Here is a 21,998-nt window from a genome sequence, read left to right as displayed (position 1 = left end):
GCCTAGTACTTTATTTGATCAGCTGATTTGTATTCAGCTGACTCGTCAGTATCGAGTTCAGCAGTGGTGGAAAAAGTACCCAATTGTTCGGCAGGTTTTCTTGTCATGGTCCTTAATTTATAAACACAATTTTTCTCCACACAGATATTATATATGGAATAATCGTGATATATTGTATAAAAATACCTCTCTGTTTTTAGAATATTGGTTCAGAAATAATATCCTATTGGTGAGCCAACTGGTAAATGCAGAGGGTTTTTTACTCAGTTATAAAGAATTCTTATCACTTTACAAGGTCCCTGTAACACCTAAAGATTTTGCAATTGTTTTAGATGCCATTCCCTCAGGTGTTGCTATGTTATTCAGGCACATGTCAAGAGCTGACCCTCAGAGCCTACCTTCTATTGACCCTGTTGACTCATCAGTAGGAAAGATTTGTTTCTCTTTTGGTCCATTCAACAACAGAGCGATACGATCCTTGTTTCAGCAGGATGTTGTATCTATACCTTATGTCATGCCTTATTGGAATGGATTTATTGATAATATCTGTTGGAAAAAAGTTTGGATGTTGCCACAAACATACCTACTTGTTAACAAAATTAAGGAAATTTCCTTTAAAATTATTCATAAATATTATCCTGCCAACCACTATATGAAGAAGTTTAAGGAAAACATCAACTCAAATTGCTCCTTTTGTAATGACCACCCAGAAACAGTTGTGCATCATTTTTGGCATTGTATGCATGTAAGAAAACTGTGGCAAGACATCAGTAGGTTTATAATTGAACACATTTATGAAGATTTTACACTATTGTGGAGAGATGTACTGTTTGGATTCTTTACATACAATAGAAATAAGCGGAATCATTTTTATGTAATTAATTTCATTATTCTTTTGGCCAAATTTCATATACACAAATGTAAATTTACAAACAGAAAACCACATTTTCGTACCCTACAAAAAGAAATTGAACTGTATTTTAAGACGTTTAAATGCTCTACTAACAAAAAAGCTGTTAGAATTGTAAGTATATGCATGTCCCTTAAGGTCCTTGTGTAATTGTAATGTGATATTGTACCCCCTAGCTCGATTGTCCATTGTTTGTAATCTATGTATGCTTGTGTTCCCTCATGTGCTTTATGTATTGATTTGTTATTAATAAAAAATATAAAAAATAAAAAAATTAAAAATACCAATAATAAAAAAAAAAATGGATAAAAAAATAAAAATATGAAAAAATAAAAAATTATTCCAATTGTCATACTCTGGTAAAAGTGAAAGTCACACAGTAAAATACTTGAGCAAAAGTCTAAAAGTATTTGGTTTTAAATATACTTAAGTATCAAAAGTAAATGTAATTGCTAAAATATACTTAAGTATATATACTTAATTTCAAATTCCTTATATCAGGCAAACCAATAGGCACAATTCTCGTTTTTAAATGTATTTTACAGATAGCCAGGGGCACACTCCAACACTCAAGACATAATTTACAAATTAAGCATTTGTGTTAAGTGGACACTGATGTCTAGCTTCCCGACAAGCTAAACTTCTCCGCTTTGAGGATAAAACAGTGCCACCGACAAGGCCCGCTACAAAGGACTGCGGGCTCTCCTTCTCCGTGTCCGACGTACAACCCTAGCTGCATCCTCAGAGCATGCGCAGATCAGCTGACTGGAGTGTTTATTGACTCTCCCTATCCCAGTCTGCTGTCCCCACTTGCTTCAAGATGTCTACCATTGTTACTGTACGCAGGAAAGCAAAGGCAACTGAGCTAAATTACTATCGCCCTGTAGCACTCACTTCCGTCATCATGAAGTGCTTTGGGAGGCTAGTTAAGGATCATATCACCTCTACCTTACCTGACACCCTAGACCTACTTAAATTTGCTTACCGCCCCAATAGATCCACAGACAATGCAATCGCCATCGCACTGCCCTATCCCATCTGGACAAGAGGGATACCTATGTAAGAATGCTGTTCATTGACTATAGTGCAGCATTCAACACCATAGTGAAATCCAAGCTCATCATTAAGCTCGGGGCCCTGGGCCTGAACCCCGCCCTGTGCAACTAGGTCCTGGACTTCCTGACAGGCCGCCCCCAGGTGTTGAAGGTAGGAAACAATACCTCCACTTTGCTGATCCTCAACACAGGGACCCCACAAGGGTGTGTGCTCAGCCCCCTTCTGTGCTGTTTACCCATGACTGCTTGGCCACGCACACCTCCAACTCAATCAAGTTTGCAGACAACACTACAGTAGTATGCCTGATTACCAACAGTGACGAGAAACTACAGGGAGGAGGGGAGGGCCCTGGTTGAGTGGTGACAGGAAAATAACCTCTCATCACTCAATGTCAACAAAACAGCTGATCGTGGACTGATCGTGGACAGCAGAGGGAGCACGCCCCCATCCACATTGACAGGACCGCAGTGGAGAAGGTGGAAAGCTTCAAGTTCCTCGACGTACACATCACTGATGATCTGAAACGGTCCACCCAGTGTGGTGAAGGCGGCTGTATCACCGCCTGGTACGGTAACTGCACTGCCCCCAACCGCAGGACTCTCCAGTGGGTTGTGTAGTCTGCCCAACGCATCACTGGGGGCACACTGCCTGCCCTCCGACATCTACAGCACCCACTAGTCACTTTAATAATGTTTAAATACTGCTTTACTCATCTCATATGTATATACTGTATTTTAGTCAATGCCACTGCTCATCCTAATATTTTATATTTTTCTTAATTCCATTTTTTGATTCCGCCAGATCAGAGGCAGTAGGGATGAGCTTTTGATAAGTGTGAGAATTGGACCATATTCTGTCCTGCTAAGCATTCAAAATGTAACAAGTACTTTTGCGTGTCAGGGAATATGTATGGAGTAAAAAGTACATTCTTTAGGAATGTAGTAAGTCGATGTTGTCAAAAAAATAAAAATAGTAAAGTACATATAGCCCAAACAATTCTACTTAAGTAGGACTTTAAAGTATTTTTTACTTAAGTACTCTGGATTTCACAATGCAGCAAATGTTATGCCACCGTAGCAATTAATGAAACATTTCACCATAGGCTAAGCTACATTGTTAACAAAAGTGGTGAGAGAATCATAATCAAAACACACATCATGGGCGTCAAAGTGAATGAAACAAACATAGGTCTGTGTCATTTGTATCCACTTTTATTGAGGTTGACTGTATCACAGGTAACAGCCCCAGGCAAAGTGTAATTGAGGGAAATGGTCTGGTGGAGTAACAGGATTCAGAACCAGAGACACCGTAACTAAAACTATTTATTGCAGAAAAAAAGCACTCACTCATTGAAATGCAAGATGATCCAATCCATATAATGCAGCATTTAAAAAGGACCTTCAGAGGTAGACATTGCAGGCTATAAATAATTTGCAAGGTCTATTTTTCTATAGGATCACAGTGCTTTAGTAATTCATTCAAATGACTTCGTCACATGATTTGGTCACCATCCATTGGCAACTGTTATTCAACTCAAGTCACGAAGGAGCTCTTCCAAACAAAGAACTGCCTCGTGAGACTAACAGAGGTAAAACCTTGATCCCAGGAGAACATATTCAGTCACATCTTACACTTACTGCCATAAATACTGCACAAACACACCACACACAAACAAACCAAACTAAACTTGAGTTCCTTGGTACCAAATCCAGTACATTCATACAGTATGTAATACATGCAACAACCCTATCCCAGTCTGCTTAGTGACCATAACAAATGTCATATCTGAGTGAGAGGTTTATAAAACAGTGCTGTTAGGTTATTAATCATATGTACAGGATACACATGGTATACACCGTCCAACAAAATGCTTACTTGCAGGTTCCTTCAACAATGCAACAACAAGAAATAGCTCAGACTGCCTAATCCTCCATTACCCTCTTCCTCCTCTTTGTTCCCAATCCTTCTCCCCCTCTACTCGGCGCCCTGTCCTCCTCCTGTCTGCTCATCTCCCTTCTTCTTATGTCCAGAGACGATGTCGTCGATGCGCAGCAACAAGATGGCTGTCTGGAGAGAGAAAGAAGGAGTCCAAGGGAGTAGAACTGCATAGCCAAACAATATGTACAGTGCCTTCAGAAAGTATTCATACCCCCTTGACTTACACATTGTTAGAACCTAAATTCAAAATCTCACCCCATATTGACAACATGTTTAGATATTTTAGCACATTTACACATGTTAGAATCACATTTGGCAGCGATTACAGCTGTGAGTCTTTCTGGGTAAGTCTAAGAGCTTTGCACACCTGGATTGTACAATATTTGCACTTTTTAAAATGATTTTTTTATTCTTCACGCTCCCTCAAGTTGGTTTTGGATCATTGCTAGACAGCCATTTTCAAGTCTAGCCATATATTTTTTACAACAATTTAAGTCAAAACTGTTACTAGGCCCCTCAGAAACATTCAATGTCATCTTGGTAAGCAACTCCAGCGTAAAAAAACATTAGGAACACCTTCATAACCACGAGTGGCACCCCCCCCCCTTTGCCCCCAAAACAGCCTCAATTCATCGAGGAATGGACTCTACAAGGTGTCAAAAGCGTTCCACTGGGATGTGGGCCTGTGTTGACTACGATGCTTCCCAGTTGAGTTAAGTTGGCTGGATGTCCTTTGGGTGGTGGACCATTCTTGATACACATGGGAAACTGTTGAGTGTGAAAAACCCAGCAGTGTTGCAGTTTGACACAAAACGATGCGCCTCGCACCTATTACCATACCCCGTTGAAAAGGCACTTAAATATTTTGTCTTTCCCATTGACCCTCAACGGCACACGTACAATCTTTCTGAAGGCTTAAAAATATCTTTAACCCGTGTCCTCCCCTTCATCTACACTAATTGAAGTGAATTTAACAAGACACATCAATAAGGGATCATAGACTGACCAGGTGAAAGCGATGTCACGGAAAGAGCAGGTGTTCTTAATGTTTTGTTCACTCAGTTTATATTTGGCCTTGTGTTTAAGTTATTGTCCTGCTGAAAGGTGAATTTGTCTCCCAGTGTTTGTTGGAAAGCAGACAACCAGGATTCTGCCTGTGCTTAGCTCTATTACTTAATTTTTTTTGGATAAAAATAAACTGTAGTCCTCGCCAATGATAAGCATACCCATAACATGATGCAGCCACCACCATGCTTGAAAATATGAAGAGTGGTACTCTTGTGTTGTGTTGGATTTGCCCCAAACATAACACTTTGTATTAGGACATAAAACTAATTTCTTTGCAGTTTTACTTTTAATGCATGTTGATACACCTTCAGTTCTCCTATTACAGCCTTTAAACACAAACTGTTTTAAAGTCACTATTGGCCTCTGAAATCCTTGAACGGTTTCCTTCCTCTACGGCAACTGAGGTAGGAAGGACGCCTGTATCTTTGTAGTGACTGGGTGTGTTGATATACCATCCAAAGTGTAATTAATAATTTCGCCATGCTCAAAAGGGATATTCAATGTCTGCTTTTTATTTTATACCCATCAACCAATAGGTGTATTCTAGTCAAGGCTCATCCTATAAAACTACTGCTGTACACACTTTTTCTATTCATATACTGTCCATAATGTCTATACACACACCATCATATAAATATATATTTATTTCGGACTGACATTGCTCGTTCTGATATTTCATATATATAGTTTTGTTAGTTATTACTGCACTGTTGGAGCTAGAAACAAGCATTTCACTGCACCTGCAAAATATGTTTACGCAACCAACATTTGATTTCAGGTGCCCTTTGTGAGGCATTGGGAAACCTCCCGTCTTGGTAGTTGAATCTGTTTGAAATTCATTGCTCAGTTGAGGGACCTTACAGATAATTCTGTGTGTGGGGTACAGAGATGAAGTGGTTATTCAAAAATCATGTTAAATGCTAGTATTGCCATGCAACTTATTATGGTGCTTGTTAAGAAAATGTTTTACTCCTGAACTTATTTAGGCTTGCCATAACAAAGGGGTTGAATACTTATTGCCTCAAGACAATCCAGCTTTTCATTTTTTATTAATTTGTAAAAATGTCTAAAAGCATTCCACTTCAACATTACAGGGTATTTTGTGTAGGCCAGAGACAAAATCTCAATTTAATCCATTTTAAATTTAGGCTGTAAAAAAATGTGGGAAAAGTAAAGGGGTGTGAATACTTTCTGAAGGCACTGTAACTAATGAACACTTGTGTAGCGCATCAATGCCCTCAACATTGTATTGAGCAGGTGGTTGGAAGTCTCACCTCTACTGCAGTCTTATAGGTCTGGGCCTTGACGGCCAGTGGCTCCCAGATGCCCAGGGAGGTCATGTCAGCCAGGGTGCCAGTCTCTCCATTCACCCCCCACGACACACTGCCCTTCTGGGTGTGCTTGGCCTGGAGTGGGGATGGATCTCAGTGAAAAGGCCACTACAATGTACAGTAAAACCTCCATCTCCCTTTCACACCCTCTCTCACACTTGCACACACACGCTCCCATCGGTCTTCCTCCGAGATGGTATGAGGTTCTACCTTTGACTCTCTCAGTCTGTCGCTCTCTTACCCTGAGGGAGGTGAGCACACGGATGGTGGAGGCGCCACAGTTCTGGATGAGGGTGCGGGGGATGACCTCCAGGGCCTGGGCCAGGGCACGGTAGGGCCACTGCTCCACGCCAGTGAGGGCCTTGGAGAGCTCCATCAGCCGCTGGGACACAGCCATCTCGGCAGCGCCACCGCCAGGCAGCAGGCTGGGCTCCAGCAGCACATTGCGGGTCACCTGCATGGCATCCTGCAGGTTACGCTCCACCTCCTGGGAGAGAGATGTAAATGGGGGAAAGAGAGCGATTTCAGAACACAAGTAAAAACCTAATTTAGTCATGCGCTGAGACTTACAAAAAAACAAAAACAAAAAAAGCAGAGACTCATCCCATTAAGGTAATTCTTTCTTTTAGCACTTAGTGATTGTTGCACAATAAAATGAGCATATTATTTTGAACGCTTTATTCTCAGTTTCTCACCGCCAGGATTTCCTTGCTGGCTCCTCTCAGCAGAATGGTGCAGGCTTTAGGGTCTTTGCACTCTGTGACGAAGGCAAAGTACTCATCTCCAATCTTCTTGATCTCAAACAAGCCCGCCCCCAGGCCCACGTCCCCTTCGCGCAGCTCGTCCGTACGGCTGGCAATGCGTGCGCCACACGCCCTGAGGGGTAACAAGGAAATAGGTTAGAGCAGTAGTTGTGAAGACCATACACCCTGTTAAAGAAGCTGAAATAAACCAATACGCAATGAAAGTGCTCGGTCATTCGCTGCTATGTACATAGTAACATGACACAGAGCAAAACGGTGAAATTTAAACATGTTTTTTGTTTGCGATAATTGTCTCCGATAATTGATGTAATGTCAACCAATGTAAAAAATTGCTTTCAATTGGCTTACCTGGCGATCCGGTTGTTGTCAGTCTTTCTTACACGGCGAATAGCCGTGATGTTAGCCTTCATTAGGTAGTGCTGAGCCAAGTCTGAAGAGAGAGGCAAAATATAGTTGAGGTAAAAAAAAAGTCAGTTGCATCAGACATAGGCCTTAACAAGAACAATGCATTTTGAAGCAGCGTGGGATACCCGAGACGCCCTTCTCTGTGAAGATGAGGTCTGGCTTGAGGCGGATGATGTCTTCACAGATCTGCTGGATGTACTCCTCCTCCATCTGCAGGATGCGGGCAAAGTCCTCCTCACGAGTGATCTCAATATCAGTCTGGCTCTCTCCCTTCTTGTACTCCAGGGAGCAGTCCAACAGCACAATACGGGGATCCTTGATCATTCTGCGCATGCGCGGGTGGGTCACGTCCTTGTTTACCATCACACCTCTGAGCACGCACGAGTCCTCGATGATCCCACCGGGAACCTGGACAAACACATTAACACAAAGGATGAAGCAGAACTTGGACTGCACAGGAAAACAAACATTAAAAAAGACACACTTTGACAATTACCTTTTCTACTTTGGCGTACTTCTTTATGTCGATCTCCTTGCGTCCGTTCTCCTCCATCTCCACAGTTTTGACGGCGTCCAGGGCAATGCTGCAGGCCATGTCAGACCAGCGGCTCAGAGCCTTGGTGTTGATGGCAGAGTTGATGATCTTCAGCATCATCTCCCTGTCACTCACGTCCACTGGGGTGCTGGGAGGAGGAGAAGAGAGTTGTTAAACAAATGTTATGAGTGTGAAAGCGGTTGCCACCTAAAACAGTGGTTCTCAAACTGGGGGTCACGAGAAGGTTTTTGTGGGGGCGTTAAAACTGAATGGGAAAAATACATATTTTCCCTACAATTTAATAGTCTACAGATACCATTTGTATTGTATATTTCTACATTTGCCTATTCGATCTGGTTACTAACAAAATAATTTGGTACAATACTGTAGGCCTGTCTCAAAAACATCTCATCTGTGCCTCAGAACCAAAAAGTGTCTTGACTCTTGACCAGTCATCAGCATTTGGCACGCAAAGGCGGGCATGCATATCCAGGTTAATGACCAGAAAACACTGGTTTCATTTTCTCCCGTTTTTGCTGGCAAAACGTACGTTTATATAAATTAAAAGTTTAGCAATGCGCTACAGACGCATCTTTGCCAGAATAGGCTTTCTGGCGATTCGTTGATCATTTTCATACTTCAGACAGATCTAGGCCAAGTTTGGGTGGCAACTGGCTATCTGTCTAAAGATAACAGAGCTGTAACGTCGCACTGCCTTCAATACTTATGGGATGAAGATGTAATTCATTTACCAGAATATGTTACAATATTTGTGAGGAAAAAAAAGGCTGCAGACAGACCATGCTTTCCAGACGATCCTGCAACATACAACTCGGCCGTAACCTGCTTGCTCTGGACTCCAGAGAAGTAAGATGACAATGGATGCTAAGATGAATGACTTTCACCTTAAAATGCAGGTCTAAAACATATCTTGCATTTTGAAAGTGGATCACTGTTTGACATGAAACATGCATTGACCAGAAAAACTATTTGGGCCAAAGCTCTAGACTTCATATAAAAACACAGATTAATGGCAATCACAGATCACAGATTTGCATAAGAAGTGAAGTTATACAGATGTCAAGATAGAATTCAGCCCTTAACGATTAAAAGGTTGTGTGTGTGGGCGGTAGAGGCTGGAACAGTACCTGATATCTTTGAGCAGGTTGAGCATATCATCCAGGGCATGTCTGTAGGCGCTGATGACAACGGTCGGGTGCATCTGCTGCTCCAAGAACTGCTCTGACACAGACAGCATCTCACCCGCTAGAGAGATGCACAAAATGTATGGATGTCTCCCCGGCCATGGCTGTCGATGCCCCCTTCTGTGGCCGAAACGCCCCCTAAAAAAATCCCTGTCTTGCGGCCAAAGTGGCTGTTGTGCCCTTGGGCTGAATATAATAATACAAATTCCCTTCTCCCAGATGCCAATCGCCCTGCTCCAAAGCACCCCTCACTCACATGGCTCTCTCAGATATTTATATTCTTATTAGTCAATGCCCGTCACGTGATCAGGTCCTTTTCACAGGCATCGCAGCTCCGAAGTAGACTACTAGTGATGTAAGAAACATTGGGGATGCAACGGCGCGTGCATCCTTACGGAATTCCGAGGCACATATTGAAGACGTTAGATCCGTCCATGTTTACTTTGTCAGCTAACAAGATGAGTAACAAACAGCAAAAGCACAATCTACTATATCACATATTACAGAAGTTGACCTATTCTATGGGTCAGCTTGTCGTTCTGTACAAGAAAGAAACATTCCAAACAGACGCTCTGGGACAGTTGTGGGATGATAAGACCCCAAATGAATACTACTATCATACATCAAAACATTTTAAAAGCAATGAGGCTGATGCAACAGATCAGAATTTCTATATTAAAATGTGATTAACCTATTATTTCTTCACATTATAAGCGCAGCAATGCGCACACGGCAGCAGGCTATAAATGTTCCAACATACTATTAGCAGGAACGGTCTATCAGGTTGCGTGGAAAACACAACTAATGGGACGCAGAGTTAAAATGTACATTTTTAAAATGTTTAAAAAAATAATATCAATCAGGCCCTATTCATTTCTGCATACTTTTAACTCAGATCTCGTACGTGAACAGATAATTGCGTAGTTGGTACGCAAAACGTGTGCATGTTGGCAGGTCTGCAATTGGCCCAACATCGCCCGGGTTTGGCCGGTGTAGACCGCCATTTTAAACACATCTTTTTTCTGAACAGATTTGCCTAGTTAAATAAATGTTTGTTTTTTTTAATTAAAAAAAATGGCCTTGCCCCTAAAACCACTAAATTATTGGCCTGGTTGAGACACAGGAGTAATACATGAAGAATAGGCTGGATTGGATTACTAGTGTACTACTACTATGAGAATAGACCTGATGGTGCAGTGTATTTATTCACAGTATTGGGCATGTGGTGACTCACCCAGGATGATGACAGAGGTGGTGCCGTCTCCCACCTCCTCGTCCTGAGTGCGGCTGATCTCAATCATGGACTTGGCAGCCGGGTGCTGGACCTGGATCTGTGGAAGCAGAGACAGGGGGAAGGAGGTGGGCTTTGCACTGGGGCACTGAACATTGATATTTTCTGTATGGAAGTAGACGTATTGGGAATCATAGCAAGTGTGCTCTTCTCACCTCTCTCAGGATAGCGTTGCCATCGTTGGTCATCACAATCCCACCCATGGGGTCCAAAAGCATCTACACACAAAGCATGTTATGGTTTCCCCAATTCAAGTGCTACCATAAAGTATGTTTCAAGCAAAACTGTGACAAAAACCTGAGGATAAAAATAAACCTATAGCTCACTTTCATCATGGCCCTTGGTCCCAGGCATGTTCTGATGACGTCTGCGATCGTCTACAACACACACACGAAAAAAGGTTTATCTATATAGTGTCAACAAGCAATGCATCATAGCTATCCTACAGTCCTCATCAATTGAGCTACAGAAGCAATGTAATGGGTAGGGATGTGAAGATACCAGTATCGCAATATATTTTCCATGGCAAAAATGAAAAAGCGGACTCTCTTTGGTCCTTAAACACCCGCTGTACGTAAAATAATGCGTGCTATAGCTTGGAAAATAAATGTGACTCTAGATGACAACATGTTCGTTTCCAACATTAGGGCTGCTTTCCAAAAGAAGTTTAGACCGCTTCATGCCCCCCCCCCCCATGCTAGCAATTATCACAATACTGGTATCATCCCAGCCCTAGTACTGGGCCCCATAGTCAGCAATTAAACATACAATTATGTTGAAATAACATAGCTAGAAACCATGTTAATTCAACCAAGTACAGTGGAAGACACTAACTAATGGGACCTCACCTTGGCTGCACTGATATTGCCGGTCTGAACCTTCCGTCCAGACTCCCTCTTCATATTCTGGCCTGTAGGGAACATGAGAACGGAGTTAATACTATATTGTGTAAAATATTGCTGCAAAAACACAGCAGACCAAAACATCATTACAGCAATTAGTCTAGTTACCTCTATGATCCAACCAGTCTACGTTTGTTCTACACCTTTTGATTTCCATGTACAAATTAAGATCCCACATCTGTAGCTCACTAGCTACCTACCTACATCATACAATAGCTAGCTAGGCGTATCGTGTGTGGATTATGGATGTCTCGTATTTTGGAAGGCTGACATTTTACACTGTAATAATATGCCTTGCAGCTAACAGATACATAGTTACTAAACGACACACAAATACAGCACCAAAGTTGGCTTAAATCATCTGACATGCTAGTTACTGACATGCAGGAGCTGTCTGATGTTGACATGCCTGGAAGCTCCGACGACCAGGTTCAAATTGCAGTGATTTGAGTCAAACTTTGAGTTTCAGTAATGTTGCCGAAAAGATGGGCAGGACTCCCATGTTTTTAGCCCCAATTGGTCAACAGCAACCAAACTAGCTAAAATGTGCTAGCAATAAATTGTCAATGTGTAACGTCATTGCAAATTGTATTCTTGAGAATGGACATTTTAGTTGAGCACTTAACGTTAGCGGTTGTGTAAAATGTACTGTAACCAGCCAGATAGGTTTTTGTAACGTTACGGCCAAGAAAGTCATACAAAGAACAAGTTAGCCTACTAGCTAAATACCTTGCTAACGCTAGCTAGCACTGTCAGTGGTCGGCAAGGAAGCAGAAGCACATGCTTTGTTGCTGGCTACCTGTGTAGCCGGTACTGGCCGCTTGTCAGGATATTACAAACGACAAAAACATCCAAATGGGTCACATTTCCACCGAAATCAAAGTTAAGATGTTACATTTCTCGTTGTTTATGGTTTTTCTATCAACTTACTCAGCACGAGAACCTGTTGGCCCATCATCGTGACAGTATGTGTGGGACAACGGCCTGGAAACTTCTGGGCAGCACAAGAGGAAGAAGATCCAAATGCGGGGCGGATTTCTTCCAGTGTGTTAACCAATAACCTTCGAGCAAATCATAATGTACTGTGACTTCCACCAGTTGGGGAACCGGGGTAAACGCAACAGGATTGTGAGACACACCCTGTACCATATATTCATTGCCCTGTACAAAACCAAGCAACTCCATATACAGTAATCCAATATTGGCTAGACCTTTTCTGAAATTCAAGGATACCTGTATTACAGGATGTTTCCCTTCTTATTTTATTGAAGGAAAAAAATGATATAATGACAATACCAAACCACTATGTTGTATTTATTTGACCTTTATTTAACTAGGCAAGTCAGTTAAGAACAAATTCTTATTTACAATGACGGCCTAAACCGGACGACGCTGGGCCAATTGTGCGCCGCCCTACTAATGCAGGTGTCAACTAGATTCAGAAGCAAGTCATTTTTTTTCTGGAGCGGAACACAATTACAAATAATTTGTAGACTGCAAATTGACCGCAAGAAGCCCAAACATATATTTGTCTAAAACAATCATTTCAGACCTTCCTTACATTTCTATACGATCACGTCTCTCTATTATGTGTGGGAACACTTCGGAACAGATTTCTTAAAATTAAAATCACTTTGAGCTGATTTCCTAGTGTTAATAGTTTTTATACTGAACAAAAATATAAACGCAACATGCAACAATTTCATTGATTTTACTGAGTTACAGTTCATATGAGGAAATTTGTCAACTGAAATAAATTCACTAGGCCCTAATTTATGGATTTCACATGAATTGGAATACAGATATGCATCTGTTGGTCAAAGATACCTTAAAAAATGGGCCTCAGGATCTCGTCATGGTATTTTGTGCATTCAAATTGCCATCGATAAAATGCAATTGTATTCAATTGTGTTCGTTGTCTGTAGATTATGCATGCCCATACCATAATCACACCACCAGCATGAGACACTTTGTTCACAATGTTGACATCAGCAAACCACTTGCCCACACAACGCCATACACGTGGTCTGCGGTTGTGAGGCCAGTTAGACAGAAAGCCAAATGTTCTAAAACGACTTTGGAGGTGGCTTATTGTAGAGAAATGAACATTAAATTATCTGGCAACAGCTCTGGTGGACATTCCTTCAGTCAGCATTCCAATTGCACGCTCCTTCAACTTGCAACATCAGTGGCATTGCGTTGTGTGACAAAACTGCACATTTTAGAGTTGCCTTTATTGTCCAAAGCACAAGGTGCACCTGTGTAATGCTCATGCTGTTTAATCAGCTTCTTAATATGACACCTGTCAGGTGGATGGATTATCTTGGCAAAGGAGAAATACAACATTTGAGTGAAATAAGCTTTTGTGCGTATGGAACATTTCGGGGATATTTTATTTCAACTCATGAAACATGGGACCAACACTTTACATGTCCCGTTTATATTTTTGTTCAGAGTATGTCCGACAATGAGTATGTCCAACACAAAAAAACATGTTTGTTTAAATATATATATATTTTTTTTTGGGGGGGGCTCACCAGTTGGGAAACGCTGCACTGTGTCCAGAAAACAAAATATGTATTCACTGATGTAAGTATGGTAACTGTGTTTCTACGTTGTACGACAGTAGACTATTGTCTGACTGTTTTCCAGAAGAAAGTCAAAGAAACAACAAAGACCGATTTTTAAAAAATGGTACCAGAATCATTTAAGTGAGAAAACGCCAAAGACATATCTCAATTTCTTAGCAGATCAAAAATAAATATACTGTAAGGATAATGGGTCCTCTGAGTGCAAAACTCTAGCAACATGTACATCAATAAATTATAAGGCTCTGTCCAAAAAGAGACAATTAAGATAGCAAATATCCTTTGTTTTCACACATTATGTACAAAGTATGTTGCTTCCTGTATACTCTATTCAATAAATATGACTACACACACACACACACACACACACACACCTGTCCTTCATAGCCACATCCAAACATCGTATAGGCCTTTCAGAAGTTAGTTGCTCTAAAAATCCCTGGCAAAATGGCATATAATGTTAGAAACATAAATAGAAACCTGAATATTCAAAAACATAGGGTGCAAACATTTGTTTTCAAGAACACCATAGTGGCTACTTGTAATTTTTGCCAATCTGAATATTGCCTTTACAGTATTTCCAATATGGTTAATTTGATATTGGCATGGAAAAAAAAAAGAAAAGGAGAATGGGTTGGGATGTTTTGGGTTTTGTATGCAGTCAGGAGGCAGATAGATCAGGAGTGAAGTGGTTGGTTGGTGCTGTCTGGAATGACACCAACTCAGTAGCTCAAGCACACATATATAAAGACCAGCGGGTATTTATACCCGTCTGAATAAAAAAAATTTGGAACTAGGAAATATGGAGCCATTTCAGAGTATTTTACACAAGCAAGCATCATTGGTGGAATGGATGGTATGGCTTATGATGGTAAGGAAGACGGATAGTTCTGAGATAGAGGAGAGACGATAAGTCAAGATCTATATAGAAATAGATGTTATTACAGTATCATTATACAGCATATATTAATCTCACGGTATTTGATGCATGACAAACCTGCAACACACTGATCCTTGGTGAGTTCATGACGTTGATGTACATTTTGATTTAGCCTTTATACGAATGGAAATTGGGAAGGTTCGGTTCGGTTTATGACAAGAAAATCAGCCTCATCTCTCTTCCAGGTCACTTGACATTAGAAGCTGGCAGTCCTCAGTCATTGTTTCTCTTCTTCTGTATAAATGCTATTCCTCCTCCTGATCAATTACAAGGGGCTCTGTTCCTGGAGAGTCAAACATGTAACTTGGATTTCATTCAAATCTGTTGTTTCAAGGGAAAAAAAACATTGTGGGTAGAGTTTCTGGAGTGTTATTTCATCAGAAATAAAGAATCTCAGCAGAAGTTGTGACTCTTCAGGAACAGCGTATCCACAATCGTAATTCCAGGGGTCTCAAGCTACATTTCCCATCCTACAGCCCTGCCATCGCCTAACTTCTGTTCACAAGTCTTCTCTCACGCCGCTGACAACGGGGATGTGCGAGGCTTCGCTCTTCAAGTACTTGATGAAGTCCTTCACTTCACGGGCTCCCTGGAATTACAGAGGAAAACATTTTAAGCTCCCTTTGTAACCCGACATATACAATCTTTGATACATCAGTATATGCAGTGTTTCCCCTAGGATTTTTTTCAGCAGCGGTGGCAAATCTAGTGGGTGAAGTAGTTATGCGAGCCATTGCTTTCAGTCATTGCGCTAACGCCAGTTAGCAACTTCCTTCAAACTGCACACAGACAGAAAAATGGTATCCATTAGTTTATTTTACTCGGTAAGTACAAAAAGGTATTCATTGCGAAAATCATGCACTATCCCTTTAAAAGCATGTTTCGGCAAAAAAATCTCTCTCTCATATATATATATATATAAACACTGGTATATGACTAGTTTGTGTCTGCTTATGTAAAATGGAAATAACAGTTCAGGGAGATTTCACCTCATATCGTTTGGGTTGGTCCTTCTTGTCTGCCCGAGCAAAGTAGATGGTGGGAAACCTACAGAACAACACATGAGAGAGCGAGAGAAACACAATGAATGAATGACCAGAGACAGGGTGAAAATGAATGGAAAGATAAGCGAGAGCTGATAGAAGGGAAAGGATAACCAGGTGATAAAGTGTGGTGTCTCACCCTTGCACATCAAAGCCTTGTGGAACATCATTGGCTGTAGCATCCATCTTGGCAATGACAATATTAGGGTCAGAGTAGAGCTGAGAAGAAAACAGGAGAAATAACCAATGAGAACAAAAGGGTTTACTTGGCTTTAGCTCTTTTCCTTAGTTTACTGACAAATCACAATTTTCAATGCATACAATTGTTCTGAGGAAAGCCATAATAGTAAACAGTGGCAGTAAATAAAATATTCTGTTCTAGATTTAAATTACTTAAAACGTGGCATTGGTGAGTCTGTGTATGTAGTCTTTCTCACCTGTTCTGCCAACTCCTTGTACTTGGGCTCCAGGCTCTTACAGTGACCACACCAGGGGGCATAGAACTCAATCAGCACGTCCTTCTCAGGGTCATTCACAATCTCCTCAAATGACTCTGCTACCACTACCTGGGAGTGGGCGCGCACACACAAACAATAAATGTGAATTGTCACGACAACAAAATCAGAAACACAAATGTACTGTGATTGAGTATTGAATAATAACACAGAAATACAGACACTCGTTCACATAGACAAACAAACATACCTTGACGGGACCCTTGTTTTTCTCAGGGATGGGCTCCGACTTGATGTAACGTTTTAGTCGTCCAGCAAAGTAATCCTCCAGGAATCTTTCAAGGGACTTCCCATCTCTCCTGTTAAATAGATTCAACAACAAACATAATTAGTAGGGTTGTACGTGGTGGAACTTAAAGGTTAGACTTAGAACCTCAACTAAACTCAGCAAAAAAAGAAATGTCCTCTCACTGTCAACTGCGTTTATTTTGAGCAAACTTAACATGTGTAAATATTTGTAGGAACATAACAAGATTCAACAACTGAAACATAAACTGAACAAGTTCCACAGACATGTGACTAACAGAAATTGAATAATGTGTCCCTGAACAATGGGGGGAGGGGGTCAAAATCAGAAGTAACAGTCAGTATCTGGTGTGGCCACCAGCTGCATTAAGTACTGCAGTGCATCTCCTCCTCATGGACTGCACCAGATTTTCAAGTTCTTGCTGTGAGATGTTACCCCACTCTTCCACCAAGGCACCTGCAAGTTCCCGGACATTTCTGGGGGGAATGGCCCTAGCCCTCACCCTCCGATCCAACAGGTCCCAGACGTGCTCAATGGGATTGAGTTCTGGGCTCTTCTGCCATGGCCAGCGAACACTGACATTCCTGTCTTGCAGGAAATCACGCACAGAACGAGTAGTATGGCTGGTGGCATTGTCATGCTGGATGGTCATGTCAGGATGAGCCTGCAGGAAGGGTACCACATGAGGGAGGAGGATGTCTTCCCTGTAACGCACAGCACTGAGATTGCCTGCAATGACAACAAGCTCAGTCCGATGATGCTGTGACTCACCGCCCCAGACCATGACGGACCCTCCACCTCAATCCTGTTTCAGAGTACAGGCCTCGGTGTAACGCTAATTTCTTCTACAATAAACGCAAATCCGACCATCACTCCTGATGAGACAAAACCACAACTTGTCAGTGAAAAGCACTTTTTGCCAGTCCTGTCTGGTCCAGCAACTGTGGGTTTGTGCCCATAAGTGACGCTGTTGCCGGTGATGTCTGGCAAGGACCTGCCTTACAACAGGTCTACAAGCCCTCAGTCCAGCCTCTCTCAGCCTATTGTGGACAGTCTGAGCACTAATGGAGGGATAGTGCGTTCCTGGTGTAACTCGAGCGGTTGTTGTTGCCATCCTGTACCTGTCCCGCAGGTGTGATGTTCAGATGTACCGATCCTGTGCAGGTGTTGTTACACGTGGTCTGCCACTGCGAGGATGATCAGCTGTCCGTCCTGTCTCCCTGTAGCGCTGTCTTAGGCGTCTCACAGTACGGACATTGCAATTTATTGCCCTGGCCACATCTGCAGTCCTATTGCCTCCTTGCAGCATGCCCAAGGCACGTTCACACATATGAGCAGGGACCCTGGGCATCTTTCTTTTGGTGTTTTTCAGAGTCAGTAGAAAGGCCTCTTTAGTGTCCTAAGTTTTCATAACTGTGACCTTAATTGCCTACCGTCTGTAAGCTGTTATTGTCTTAACGATCGTTCCACGTGCATGTTCATTCATTGTTTATGGTTCATTGAACAAGCATGGAAAACAGTGTTTAAACCCTTTACAATGAAGATCTGTGAAGTTATTTGGATTTTTACAAATTATCTTTGAAAGACAGGGTCCCGAAAAAGGGACATTTCTTTTTTTTGCTGAGTATATGTCTAACTCACGTGAACTCCTCCCTCATGGTGTACTTGAAGCCCTGTTGTGTTCTGATGGTTACGAAGGGCAGATCTCCTCCGTCCGACGCACCCAGACCAAACTCCTCCTCTAGCTCATCCACAAAGTCCCTGCGATTGGCCACGGCAAAACTCAGGCCCTGGGACGCAAACTGATAACCCACCTTCATCACTCTGAGAAGAGAAAATTAACGACATTTAATAATAATGATAAGAGACTTATATACCACCTTGTATACAATATTTGGAATTCAGGTATTATATGTACTGTATGTAGGATAAAATCAAAATACATATCTACATTACTACTTGGTCACACTTTATGTTGCCCAATGACCATGTAAGGTAATAATAGTATCTCAATATCATCCCATTAAAAAAAAATGAGTGTAACAATTGTAACCAATACAATAACATACCTACTATGAATTCAGTATCAAATTAAAAACAGAACTGAACTAAAAGAGAAAGTTGCTATTAAGTGTGGGTCATCTAATATTAATGTGGTTTAAAGTGTTAAAGTGTTGTGGTATTGGAGGTGTACCAACCTGTTCCTCCAATAGTTGGAGCCTTTGGGGTTCCGAAGGTAGTCCAAATCATAGTACGCAGTCAACAAGTCCTGCCCCTTCAGCTTATCTCTGTTCTCATTGGTCAGATGGGGGCACATTCCGAAACTGACAAAAGGAAACAGGAAGACCAATAACGTTAGACACTCAAGTAGAGGTAGAGAGGGAAAGAGAGATGGGGATATGAAAAAGAGAGAGTGATATGAGAGAGATAGAGACACTAATGTAACAGACATTCAGGTGATGGATTTAGAGTAGACAGACGGGAGCAGTAGTCTTACATGTTGTCTCTGATGAAGCGGCGCAGTGTGTGGGTGGTGATGGTCTCTGTAAAGCGCAGCACGCTCTCCTCAAACTTACCGCTCAGCCTTGGGGGCCTGAACAGCAGAACACTCCTGGAGAGACGCAGGAGAGAGCGATAAGACAGTAGTTGATCAGTCTGTTGGTCACACCTTGTACAGTCACACTATAGCAGTGTTTCTCAGTCCATTCCTGGGTGTACACAATTTTGCTATAGCCCAGCACTAAGACACCTGATTTACCTCAACAGGGTTCTCTATCACGCTCACTTCTTCCCATTCTCTTCCTATCCCTCCCCATCTCTCTACACCTTCCTCCCTCCCTCCCTCCCTCCCACTCACTCACTCACTCACTCACTCACTCACTCACTCACTCACTCACTCACTCACTCACTCACTCAGTGTCCACCCCGTGTTTGAGGCCCAGGGTCATGTTGATGGTGTGGGCGAAGCGGAAGTGGTCCCTCATGACGCCGGCCGCCTTCAGAAACTCTGCCAGCTGAGCACTGTCAGGCCCAGAGAAGAAACCTGGGAGGAGAGAGATAAGTATGGAGAGAAAGTACATTAGCCCTTTCCAACACTGCCAGTGTTAGCTTCCACCATGTTGCATTCACCTCTCACAAGGCTTTTCAGAGCAGTAGACATCAATTAAACGATGGCCAATGTGAAAAGTGCAGATTCAGGGAACCAAAGATTCAGTTAAGAACAAACAGGCAACTATACTCTTCTAGAGTATGACGTACCCACTACACTGGCGTCAAAGTGGTTGACAAAGGCCTCGACATCTGCCTCGCTACGCATAGTAACCGAGTTGGGCCCAGCTTGCTTCTTCATGTAGTGGACAATCCCATCTGTTTGTATGCAGACAAATGCATTAGTAGGCCTACGTGATTAGTGTACTTTAAATAACGCTTAAAATCACACACACCTGCTGAGCGTGGTCCGTCATAGGACGAGGAGTCTTCTCCGTTTCTGAATATCTTGAGCGTGGGGTACCCTGTGACTCCGAAACGCCCGCATGTGTCTGGGCTCGCTGTGCAATCCACCTGAGGGGTGAGAGAGTGAGATGGACAGAAGAGATGCAGAGGATGGGGAGGTAGAGAGAGAGAAGGGGATAGATAGTCAGAGTAAAACAATTATAGAAAGCAAAGGACGAGTGAGAAAAAGTGGGAGAAAGAAAACGATAGGGAGATGGCAATAGACCCATCTGTGTTTTCAAACATTGCTGCAGGAGGGCAATGTGCAGAGGGCGATATGCACAAGTTGGTGGCAAAACACATTGGAGTTCTTTTTTTGGGGAAAGGCTCTATTTCGGAGTGCATTTCACACTACTTTTGGATTACAATTATATTTTAAGGCTCGCGTGAATGTCCTGCTTAATATCAGTGTCATCATCGCAAATAAACTGCATTATACTTTTTTTTTTTAACACTTCAACCAGAAAGATTGCTCTTTGGCTAGCTTTAGCTACAGCCTATGTAGCAAAACAACTGCTACATCCAAGTTATTTTGCAAAGATCAAAACCAAACAGAAACTTAGCAACTTTTCAAGCAAGAATCGAAACATCATTGTAAGCGTATGAGAACCCCGAAAAGTGATTTTGTTTAGAAGTAATAAAAACGTAAATACAGGATGTTTCATGGGCGCATACTTCGATGCCTTTCTTACTGCAGCCAAGAGTAGGGTGCATCTGTGCGTGAACGTCGACGTCACTGTGTCGTGCACTGGAAAGGGGTCTATATAAAGTACATTAGCCCCTTTCATATAATGTCCCTGGGTTATATAAATAGCAACTGTACCACAAATTGGCAAACAAAATAAATTGGTAACTATTCTGACAAAGTGGTGTGGTAGCCCTATCATACCTTAGCAAGTGGCACTGTCCCTTTAAGTCGACTAGCTGCGGTCTCAAAATCTGGGGCTAGTTTCTTACAATGTCCACACCTGCGAAGCAAATAATGATAAAATAGATTACTGGAGATATAATCCAAGGAACTGAATATGAAGTGACAGGCAATACAAATGTTACCATAGTTATGCGTGGGTATAAATGTGTTATACCTGTAAAACTCATAAGCAAATTGGGGTTATAAAGACATAATATAGCCAATTTTGAAAACATATCAATAGCTGATACTATTTGCACAGAGCGGCCAACATGCTACTAGCTAGCTTGCGTTGATACAGTAGCTACTTGCCTTGAGTTTGACAGCTGAAACAAAGAATATAGTTAGCTGGCTAACGGAACACGTCTTGGACAGTTGCCTAGAGTAGATAATGTACTTACATATTTGCCTTAAGTTACAGTGCACGTCTATAAATGACAATGGATATAGACATAAGGGAATGTTTCCATTTCTCACCACGGAGCGTAGAATTTCACTAACATCGTCTCGTGCTCCGCTGCCAGGTAATCGAAATCTGCGTCCCCTAGCTCTAGCACATCACCCCGTGCGACTACCGCGCCAGAAAATATTACAACCGATAACATGAAAGCAGGGATGAGCAACAAAAAGGAAGCCATATTTCTAAATCCTTCAAGTGAACAGGATTATCAAATACAATACAGAAACAAAGAGCACATATGTTGTGGAAAAAGAGGACCCTCGCTGTCACCCTGCGGCTCCTCTTTCCGGAAAAAGACGAGTGGACAATTGAAAGGCGGGACATAAACGGAATATGAAGGAAACTGACCTTGTCATTGGTCGAGGAGGACATACATTGATGCGATGTAAGTAGTACAT

At 42.0% G+C, this 21,998-nt stretch overlaps 2 protein-coding genes across 3 annotated transcripts; both read right to left on the bottom strand.

Annotated features, from left to right (window-relative positions):
* Positions 1-3,159: 3,159 nt before the first annotated feature.
* On the bottom strand, positions 3,160-12,463 carry LOC109907468 (T-complex protein 1 subunit gamma). Its single transcript, XM_020505439.2, has 13 exons — positions 12,336-12,463; positions 11,352-11,413; positions 10,830-10,880; positions 10,659-10,721; positions 10,447-10,543; positions 9,156-9,273; positions 7,969-8,155; positions 7,598-7,880; positions 7,416-7,497; positions 6,999-7,179; positions 6,545-6,790; positions 6,247-6,378; positions 3,160-4,033 (listed from the first exon to the last, which is right to left on the bottom strand). The coding sequence occupies exons 1-13, from the start codon at positions 12,361-12,363 to the stop codon at positions 3,941-3,943; spliced, it is 1,623 nt and encodes a 540-aa protein (XP_020361028.1). The 5' UTR covers positions 12,364-12,463; the 3' UTR covers positions 3,160-3,940.
* A 1,453-nt stretch (positions 12,464-13,916) lies between these two features.
* Positions 13,917-21,907, bottom strand: LOC109907467 (protein disulfide-isomerase A3). Of its 2 annotated transcripts, XM_020505437.2 has the most exons (13): positions 21,618-21,907; positions 21,120-21,198; positions 20,182-20,299; positions 19,997-20,104; positions 19,652-19,781; positions 19,236-19,349; positions 18,937-19,062; positions 18,380-18,562; positions 16,682-16,790; positions 16,414-16,542; positions 16,116-16,195; positions 15,923-15,980; positions 13,917-15,522 (listed from the first exon to the last, which is right to left on the bottom strand). In XM_020505437.2, exons 1-13 carry the CDS (start codon positions 21,776-21,778, stop codon positions 15,433-15,435), a joined length of 1,485 nt encoding a protein of 494 aa, XP_020361026.1. In that variant the 5' UTR covers positions 21,779-21,907; the 3' UTR covers positions 13,917-15,432. The 2 variants fall into 2 exon arrangements, with proteins under 2 accessions (XP_020361026.1, XP_020361027.1); XM_020505438.2 differs by lacking the exons at positions 21,120-21,198; positions 21,618-21,907 and adding an exon at positions 20,906-21,081.
* Between the last annotated feature and the right edge of the window lie 91 nt (positions 21,908-21,998).

Source organism: Oncorhynchus kisutch, linkage group LG17 (assembly GCF_002021735.2).
Source record: "Oncorhynchus kisutch isolate 150728-3 linkage group LG17, Okis_V2, whole genome shotgun sequence".
NCBI lineage: Eukaryota > Metazoa > Chordata > Actinopteri > Salmoniformes > Salmonidae > Oncorhynchus > Oncorhynchus kisutch.
The sequence above is the reverse complement of the archived record's forward strand: the minus strand, read 5'-3'. Positions and strand labels throughout refer to the sequence as shown.